Source organism: Octopus bimaculoides, chromosome 6 (genome assembly GCF_046866305.1).
Source record: "Octopus bimaculoides isolate indiv1 chromosome 6, ASM4686630v1, whole genome shotgun sequence".
Lineage (NCBI taxonomy): Eukaryota > Metazoa > Mollusca > Cephalopoda > Octopoda > Octopodidae > Octopus > Octopus bimaculoides.
This window is the reverse complement of record NC_142933.1, coordinates 48485700-48496754: the sequence shown is the minus strand read 5'-3', so window position 1 is coordinate 48496754 and position 11055 is coordinate 48485700. Positions and strand designations below refer to the sequence as shown.

At 35.8% G+C, this 11055-nt stretch overlaps 1 protein-coding gene across 1 annotated transcript in view; it reads left to right on the top strand.

Annotated features, from left to right (window-relative positions):
- Positions 1-11055, top strand: part of LOC106878787 (di-N-acetylchitobiase) — a 65723-nt gene that overhangs the window by 14848 nt on the left and 39820 nt on the right. The window contains exons 2-3 of the mRNA XM_052968856.2: positions 8196-8346; positions 9657-9871. Of these exons, the coding sequence (XP_052824816.1) occupies positions 8196-8346; positions 9657-9871 (366 nt within the window). The remainder of the gene's footprint in view (positions 1-8195; positions 8347-9656; positions 9872-11055) is intronic.

Here is an 11055-nt window from a genome sequence, read left to right as displayed (position 1 = left end):
AAAGTTGTAGTGTATTGTCAACTTAATGTGACAATCCCAATAAGGGAACACACTACTGCCGTTTAGCCCTAGGAAGCTTGACCGCTTCCTGTCGGCCTTGACACAATTACTGTGTCCTTAAGTTTTCGAGGGGGAGACAAGCTCCTTCACCCAGCCTAGCCTGAATGCTGGCTAGGCTGGGTGGAGGAGCTTGTCTCCCCCTCGCAAACTTAAGGACACAGTAATTGTGTCAAGGCCGACAGGAAGCGGTCCAGCTTCCTAGGGCTAAACGGCAGTAGTGTGTTCCCTTATTGGGATTGTCACATTAAGTTGACAATACACTACAACTTTATCGCTCCACTTCTGCTTAAATCTCTCTGAGAGATTTAGAAATATTATATTTCTAATTTAGTATATATATATATAAATGTATAAATACAGTGTACATTTAAACACATAAGAGGTATCCATCATAGGATTCCCTCACGCTAGAAAGAACAGCTAAGGGATCTTTCTGATTTAGCAGACACCATTTTTTATTTAGTTTTTATTTAGTGTGTTTTCTACCAAAACACTTTAAAACTTCGTATGCTTGTATATTTTGTCTTATAGAACAGAGAAAAAATTTTATATGAAGACAGGTGTGTAAACAACAAACGTGTATTAGTTTAATTCTCGGGAAGGTGCGAAAGTCTTTTACTTTTCGAGCCTACGCTCTTCAGCAGAAAGGAACATGAGAAAATAAACATAGAGAAAATAAAAAAAGCTTGAGTGGCTAGTGCTATTTGTATGGATATCTATCTATCTATCTATATATATATATATATATATATATATATATGTACATGTATGTATTTATATATATGTACTTATATATGAAAGTAAGCCTTGTAAGTCGATTTTGTACACAGAAACTGAAAGAAGACTGTTGTATATATGTGTATATTTGTGTGTGTGTGTGTGTGTGTGTGTGTGTGTGTGTGTGTGAGTGTGCTTGAGAACCGATGTTGCTGTGTTTACGTTCCCATAACTTAGCACTTCAGTAAAAGATGCTGATAGAATAAGTACGATGCTTATATAGAATAAATATTGTGGACAATTTTTTTGACCAAAGCTGTGCTCCAGCACACCTGCAGTCACATGAATGTAACAACTATAACAATAAATCATAACAAAAACAAGTAAAACCATCGAAAACAGTATGCCAATTTAATCCAGAGGAAGACCGAGTATCTCTGCTAGTATGTATATATATATATATATATATATATATATATATAGATAGATATATCTGTACATATATATGAAATAGATTTTCTTGCATGTCGTAGAGGTAGTGGATAGTTCTGTTACCTAGGTGACCTAATTAACAATGGAGGAGGTTGTTCTGAAAGTATTGTTGTTAGAGTAAGAATAGAATGGAATAAAGTTCAGAGTGCTATTGCCTCTGTTGGCAACAAAAGTAGATTTCTGTCTCAGAGTGAAAGGCAGATTGTATGATGCTTGTGTATGAGCAGCAATGCTACATGGTAGTGAGATGTGGACCCTGAATGTAGAGTACATGCAAAAATTTGAGTGGGATGAGGCTAATATGCTTTGTTGGATTTGCAGTATCAGTGTGCATGTATGACAAAGTGCTAATATATTGGTTTCAAATTTTGGCACAAGTCCAGCAATTTCGGGGAAGGGAGCAGATTGGTTTCATCAGTTCCAGTGTCCCACTGGTATTTATTTTATTGACCCCAAAAGGGTGGAAGGCAAAGTGAAACTTGGCAGAATTTGAACTCAGAACGTAAAGATGGATGAAATATTGCTAAACCTTTTGCCCAGCTTGCTAATGATTCTACCAGCTCACCATCTTAACAAATGCTAATACATCAAGAGAAAAAAATAAGGCATAAGAGGAATCAAATGTGTGCAAGAGAGAAAATTATGTTGATTCAGTCATGTGATGTTTATGGATGAGGACAGCTTTATAAAGAAGTTTTGGTTGCTTAAAGTGGTTGGAACATGTGGATGAAGGCAACCCAGAAGATATGGTGAAGTAGTGAAGGCTGATCTCACAATACTGAGCCTCACAGAATAATTGACAGAGGACTGAGATGATTGGTAATTTGGTGTGCTTGAGACATGACAACAAAAACTGTTCATGACAACAAAAGTGTGGTCTTAAAATATTTTGTTTATGCTTGTATATGCTGGTCCCAGTCCATACAACCATTTTACTTCGTGAAACACTCCCCACATCTCATCCTCAAAACTCTCTTTCCCTAACACTCATGATTCCATCACTTTTCTATCTATAACACTACCTGGCTGTCGTAATCAATTGAGAGCAGAATTGGTACATATTGCATCACTGTTTTCATCAATTACCTTCTTGTGCCTTCAGGATCTCTCTGTCTTCTCTGTTATACTTTATTTTAACACCTCTTTTATAGTTTAAGTTCTTAAAAGTAGCCACTTCTCATAAAGATGTTTAAGGATTGTAGTACTATAAAGTATAGATAAATCAGACATGAAAGGTAACAACGGTGAGAAATGTAATACTGCCAGTATAAATCTATATGCATTTATATACTCCTGCACTGTTTATAAGTTAGGTAACTGAAATTTTAAAAAGGTTTTATTAATCTGATGTCTGCATCAGATTAAAAACTCATTTTGTTTGTTAATTAGTCCTGATTTAGATCCCAGAAATTCAAGTGCTTCCATGCAACATAAATTACAATTACTCCTGTCCCCTTTATACAAAATTGCAGTCTGTATAATGATTTCCTTTTTTTCTTCTCTTCTACTTGTTTCAATCATTGGACTGAGCAGATATGCTGAGCTCAATGAACCAATCCTAGTACTTAATTGTTTCTTTAGCCTGGTACTTATTCCATCAGTCTTTTTCTGCCAAACCACTAAATTAAGGGGGATGTAAACAAATCTACACTGATTGTCAAGCAGTGGTGAACTTCTTTCATTTTTTGTCTCCCAAATCCACTCATGGTCAGCGTAGGTGTCTAAGGTGCTATGCAGTGGAACTGAACCTAAAACCATATGGTTGGGAAGTAAACTTCTTACCATACAGTCATGTGTTATTTGTATTTTTAAATTAATTATAAATATTTTTTATTTTTCTATTATTAATTTTTAATTTCTCTATTACTATACTCTTACTCTTTTACTTGTTTCAGTCATTTGACTGCGGCCATGCTGGAGCACTGCCCCCAGTCGAGGAAATCGACCCCAGGACTTATTCTTTGTAAGCCTAGTACTTATTCTATCGGTCTCTTTTGCCGAACCGCTAAGTTACGGGGACGTAAACACACCAGCATCGGTTGTCAAGCGACGCTGGGGGGACAAACACAGACACACACACACACACACATACACATATATACGACAGGCTTCTTTCAGTTTCTGTCTACCAAATCCACTCACAAGGCTTTGGTCGGCCCGAGGCTATAGTAGAAGACACTTGCCCAAGGTGCCACGCAGTGGGACTGAACCCGGAACCATGTGGTTGGTAAGCAAGCTACTTACCACACAGCCACTCAGTATTATTGTCTATATTTTGACTCACTTTTCTACTAAATTTATACCAAATTGCTCAAGCTGTTTAATTGTGTATTTGTCTAGTATTCCTTTCGTCTGAACCCTCTTATGTTGTTTTTGACTCTTTCCTGCTATATCTAATTTTTTCCACTTTTTTCCTTTCTCTAATCATCTCTGTTTCTTTGAAGTTACACTAGACCTAACTACCCCAGTAAATTTATGACTCTGTTGATTGATACCCAAATTTAACCCTTTAGCATTCAGATTATTCTGTCAAAGGCAATTCTTATTTATTCACATTGTTTTGAATTAATCCTATATCATCTTATAGCTTTGAGATTTAAATGATGTGATTGCTTATTTTGAGAATAGCATTGTAGGTGAAGTGTGAGAGGCCAGATCTGGCCAGTTTGAACACAAAACAGGTGAAATATTTGAGCTGGATATGGCCAGTTTAAACACTAAAAGGTTAAATGCCACATTACCTACTTGAGCAGCCAACTGTCTGGCTGTCAGGCCTGGTTAGTAACGTCAGTATTACAACCAATTTTATCATGGTATAAAGTTTGCTTCCCAATCACACAGCCTCCAGATTCAGTCCAACTGCATGGCACCTTGGGCAGATGTCGTCTGTTATAGCCCTGGGCTGACTAATGCTTTGTGAGTATGTTTGGTAGCTAGAAACTGAAAGAAACATGTATATATATATATGTTGTTGTTGGCACTCCGTCACTTATGACGTCGAGGGTTCCAGTTGATCTGATCAACGGAACAGCCTGCTCGTGAAATTAACATGCAAGTGGCTGAACATTCCACAGACACATGTACCCCTTAACGTAATTCTCAGGGATATTCAGCGTGACACAGTGGGACAAGGCTGGCCCTTTGAAATACAGGTACAACAGAAACAGGAAGAAAGAGTGAGAGAAAGTTGTGGTGAAAGAGTACAGCAGGGTTCACCACCACCCTCTGCCGGAGCCTCGTGGAGCGTTAGGTGTTTTTGCTCAATAAACACTCACAATGCCCAGTCTGGGAATCGAAACCACGATCCTATGACTGCGAGTCCGCTGCCCTAACAACTGGGTCATTGCGCCTCCACACACACACATATATATATATATATATATATATATATATATATATATATATATATATATATATATATATATATGTATGTGTGTGTGTGTGTGTGTGTGTATATATATGTGTTTTTATATTATTAATAAATTCATAAACTTATCAATAATATACTCAGGAAATCAATATTTAATATTTCGAAAGACATACATCCAATATGACGCGGCAACATAATAAATTTAAAATATAAATATACGAAATGTAAATATCAATATGTATAAAAATCTGAATGTAGATAAATATATGTGTGAATATAAATGCGTATGCGTATAAAAATTTATGCGTAATTAAGCATGAATAATATTGTAAAGTCTAAAATATAAAATATAGAAGAACCTAAAATTTAAAGAGTTAAATATCTTACGATCGTTTCGTGGATATTACTATAATCACAAAGTGATCCAAAGATCAGCTTATTATCAGTAATTCCGCTCTTCAGAGATGAATTAAGAACCAATGGTATATATATAATATTAAAACATTAGAAATATTAAAAAAATTAAAAATAAATAATAAAATATATACTGTCCTTCCTATAAATTGTAAAATTAATCCTTCTGAAATATGTAAAGTTCATTCCTTTCGTCCTTTGTTGAAATTTCAAGTGTTAAACACTTTTTTGTTTCAAAATTGGTATATTTTTTTCTAAATGTATACAAGACCTCGGCAAAACTCATCCTGCTGTTAGATGTGTTGGTAATCCTATAAATCCGATCCAAGTTTGAAAATTCATCCACCGCGAATATTTCAACATTAAATTTAGCTAGACTTCAGAATATTGCAAATAAATAGTTTTTGTCAGAAGATTCCATTTGAAATTCAATTTCAATTTAGTATAAATTAAAAAAAATTTTTTTTTTTTAAATTTAATGTTGAAATATTCGCGGTGGATGAATTTATATTCACACGTATATTTATCTACATTCAGATTTTTATACATATTGATATTTATATTTCGTATATTTATATTTTAAATTTTAAATTTATTATGTTGCCGCGTCATATTGGATGTATGTCTTTCGAAATATTAAATATTGATTTCCTGAGTATATTATTGATAAGTTTATGAATTTATTAATTGGCCGTTGCCAGTACCGCCTGACTGGCTTGTGCGGGTGGCACATAAAAGACACCATTTTGAGCGTGGCCGTTTTCGTGCGGGTGACACGTAAAAGCACCCACTACACTCTCTGAGTGGTTGGCGTTAGGAAGGGCATCCAGCTGTAGAAACTCTGCCAAATCAGACTGGAGCCTGGTGTTGCCATCCGGTTTCACCAGTCCTCAGTCAAATCGTCCAACCCATGCTAGCATGGAAAGCGGACGTTAAACGATGATGATGATGATGATAAAAACACATATATGCACATTTATTTGCTCAAAATAATTGAGCACTCAATATAAGTTCAGTTATATATTCTTTTAGAATATTACTTATAAAAGTTATATATATATATATATATATATATATATATATATATCATCATCATCATTGTCTAACGTCTGCCTTCTATGCTGGTATTAGTTGAATGATATGACAAAAGCTGGCTAGGCAGGAGCCTGTATCAGACTTCTGTGTTTGTTTTGGCACGGTTTTACAGCTGAATGCCTTTCCTAACACCAACCATCCAGCAAGGTGGCAAAGTGCAAACATAGGTGAGGTCAGTTTTGGGATGGTTTTTACAGCTGGATGCCCTTACAAATGCACACCACTTTACAGTGTGGACTGGATGCTTTTTGGTGTTTGTGTATGTGTGTGTGTGTGTGTGTGTGTGTGTGTGTGTGTTTTGAATTTGTCCCCCACCATTGCTTGACAACCGGTGTTGGTTTGTTTACATCCCTGTAACTTAATGGTTCAGCAAAAGAGACTGATAGAATAAGTACCAGACTTAAAAAAAAATTAATACTGGGGTTGATCTGTTGGATTAAATCTTTCAAAATGGTGCCTCAGCATGACTGCAGTCAAATGACTGAAACAAGTAAAAGATTAAAAGATTAAAGCATCTTTGGTCTCTCTGTCTTTTCTTTGCATTGTCAAAGTGTTTGCTTCATTGCTACAACGGAACACTATAAGTCTCCCATTGATTGTGTATATATAAGTGCATTCATTCAAGTGCTTATATCTTTTATCTTCTACTAGTTTCAGCTTGAGAGCTGCGACCATGCTGAGGCACCACCATATATTGATTTGTTCATTTGGTTTCAATGAGATGACAAGTGGGTCACATGTGGTATAGGTTAAAATTACATAATCACTTTATATTCATGGTCATGTGTTTTCCCCCATATTAAATGATTTATCTGCTCCATCTGTTGTTGAAACAGTTGCAGCCTAAGAATAAATGCAATACCAGTACCTCCATTTTTTTTTGCTTGTTATATTATATGAGTGATGTAATATTTCCTCTATTTTCAGTTGGTGAGGAACATTTTCTCCTACTGAAATACTGTTAGCCAGTATTTGCATGAGTGTTGACTGAGGTAAAGACCCCCCCCCACTACTTTAGTCATGAATGACCTTGGGATTGCACCTAGAGACTCCTCTCCGGGCAAGGTTGTTTATGGAAGACCAGCAGTCACCTATGCATACCAGCCTCCCTTCTCCACACCACCAGTGTTATCCAAGAGAAAGACAAAGGCTGATACAGTTTGGTACCAGTGATGTCACAACTTCTTTCTACAGCTGAGTGAACTAGAACAACATGAAGTAAAGTGTCTTGCTCAAGAACACAACACACAGCCCTGTCCAGGAATAGAACTCACTACCTCATGACATTCTAACCACTGAGCCATGTGCCTCTACACTGACTGAAGTAGTAACCTGGATTTCACAAATCATCATCATCATTGTTTAATGTCCACTTTTCCATACATGTATGGGCTGGATGGAATTTGTTGAGGCAGATTTTCTTTGGCTGGATACTCTTTCTGTTGCCAACTCTCACCTATTTCCAAATAAGATAATATTTCTCATGGTCAGACATGTTTTCATGGAAGATTGGAAACAAAGGACACTGCTTATATGACAGTGACACTTGTCTACATCTATCACATAATGTCAAGATAAGGAAACACTGACACACTCACGTCCATACACACACACACACACACACACATGCGCGTGTGTGTATATATATATTATGTAGCAGAAGATACTTACCCAAAGTGTCACAGAATGTGGCTGAACTTGAAATCCTGTAGTTAGGAAGCAAACTTCTTAACCACATAGCCACATTTGTAACCATATACAAAATACATATACAAATGTATGTATCTAGGTAGATAGGAAGTAGGTAGGTAACAAAGCAACTAATAGACTTCTGTATAGCTTGTGTGTAGAAAATTCCACCCTTAATGCATTGGTCAATCTAAGTTTATGGTAGAAGATACTTGTGTTAGGTGCTGCATTGTGGGAATGAACTCTGGTCCATGTATTTGCGAAGTACATTTCTTAACTAAATGAATATGACCACATTTTTATGTTTATTCATGTTTCTTTTTTAAAATTTTATTTAATTGTTTTTATTTCTTAATAGGTGTATGTTATGTCAGATGATCATAATGAACCAAGGAAAACCTGGAAGGATTGGAATTGGTCATTAATATCCAGTGTAATCAGTGTAGATGAACCAGATCCTACCTTAATGTGCTATACTCATTTAAAAGGACGAAGATATGGCTATACTGGTAAAAATATTTACCACAATTTACATGCATATATTTGTTAATCCATAAATGTTTAAAAATATTTTTTGAAGTAATCTATAGTCTAATACATAGGATAAAGATCCTTCCTAAGTCATATATATTCTCATGGACGAAATGCTAGACCATCACAGGATTACTCATTTCTGCCAGCTGAGTGAACATGAGCAAAATGCTCAAGAGCACATGTTGCCCAGTCCAGGAATTGAAACCTCAATCTTATGATCATGAGTCAATACACTAACCACTAAGCCATGTGTTTTCACATAGTCTAATATATACTTAAAAAAAAAAATGAAACTCCACATGGTCTAATATATACTTAAAGAAAAATGAAACTCAATAATTATTAAAGTTGGAAAAATTATTTTAATCTGTAATTGGAAATTAGAGAATAAAAGCACAACTAGAAAGAGAAAAGTTGCTTCTTTGAAAATAAACTTTTGGATGTTCGGGTGTTGGGGCAAAGAAATATACCCAAAAATACATTTTGAATTGACTTAATCTGATAAATCTTCAATAAATTAAGATTTTCCTTCCTCTTGGATAACCATTACGAATGTTTGAAATGAAGTGAAAACTTTAAGGAATTTTGACTTGCTAATTAGATTTGAAGGCTGTGGCTTGACAGTGTGTGTAATTCAAAGGGTCAGCCTTGTCACACTGTGTCAGGCTGAATATCCCCGAGAACTATGTTAAGGGTACACGTGTCTGTGGAGTGCTCAGTCACTTGCACGCTAATTTCACGAGCAGGCTGTTCCGTTGATCGGATCAACTGGAACCCTCGACGTCGTAAGCAACGGAGTGCCAACAACAATATATAAAGAAAATTAGTGATAAAATTGTAATGAACAATATTGTATATTCTTTAGAATTATTTGGAAAAGATTTTGAAAAAATTGTATTTGCTTTGCAAGATTCCTGATGTGAAATCATGTGCTGGCGGGTTGATCATATTTTTGATAATTAAACACACTATATATCTGGTCTTCACTTCAGCTTTATTATTTCAATGTCTTTATCTAAGCTCACAGAAAGACAAAATGGAATAAACAGAACAAGAGGAGACACATGGGATAGAGAGTTGCTGAAGAGGTCACAGAATGTGTGATGAGAGAGCTTTGACAAAGAAACTAAGATAATAATAATAATGATAATAGTAATAAAGCAGAAGTGAAGACCAAGTATATAGTGCATGTGTTTAACTGGCAAAATATGACCATCCCAAGTATAACAATATCTAAAAAAGATTTGTCTGTAAAATAAGAGAAGGTTTGTATTTTACTTTCCAGGTAAACTTCATGAAGAATCTCTTCAGGAGGAAAATGAAATTAAGTTATGGATACAAAAAGAGAAAAATAAAGTAGCTAAGTACTTCACAGATATCTATTTACTAGATATGCTTCAGCTGACTTCATCAGACTTGACTGCAGAAAACGTGACTGTGATTACCGGTGTGATATCAGAATTGAAATCTAATTTGGTTTCCATTTCTTCTGATATATCTGTAAGTTTATATTTCAGTCAATTTTAACTCTGTAATTAACCTTGTGACTAATCTATATATATATACACACACATATATTACCATCATCATCATCATCATCTTCATCATCATCATCATCTTCATCATCATCATCATCTTCATCATCATCATCATCTTCATCATCATTTAACATCCATTTTTTCCCATGCTGGCATGGGCTAGATGGTTTAACTGTAGATGGTAAGCCAGAGAGCTGCATCAGGCTCCAGTCTGCTTTGGCTTGGTTTCTACAGCTGGATGCCCTACTTAACATCAACCACTCCACAGAGTGTACTGGGTGCCTTTAATGTGTCACTGGTATGGGTGCCTTTTATGTGTCGCCAGCTTGTGTGCCATTCACACATCACTGACACTAGGCCATGACCATGATTTTGCTGAGCTTGATATGTCTTCTCAAGCACAGCAATTCACCAGAACTCCTGGTCACTTGTCATCGCTTCTGAGAGATTCAACATTCGAAGATCACATTTCACCACCTCATCCCACATCTTCCTGGGTCTACCCCTTCCACAGATTCCTTTCATATTTAGAGATTGGCACTTCTTTATGCAGCTATCCTTGTTCATATGCTAATGTGGCTTACATTGACAGTGCCATGTGAAAGGGGAGGTGGGAGTGAACAGTGAGAAGCGGGATGGTAGTCAACATCTGAAAAGAAGGTTTCAATGAGTGTTTGCCAGCATTTATGACTTGTCCGTTGTCCTTGTATTTAATATCATCATTCATGTTACATTTGCTGCATCCACTGTTGATATGGCACTCACTTCTGGTCGATGGAACATATATCACATTGTTGATATCGGTAGATGAATAAAAATAGTAAAAATAATTGAGTGCTATACAAGCATTGTTTATACAAAGAAAAATAAATTGATAGGCAGTCTTCAACAACATTTTAGTGCAGGGTGTACAAACTATGGCATGATCATGGATAGAATGCCTTTGACTATAGATCTGCTCATTAAAAGATGGCCAGGAGCTAAACAACAATTGTATAGAGGAGTAGATTGGACAGGAGATAAGGAGGGAGAGAGAGAGAAAATGAATATGTCAAGAGTGTTACACTACACTTCATATGATTAAGCACTGCATGTGAAAATGTGTAGAAGATATGAATCATTGGAGCATTTAGTTGTTTGATTAAC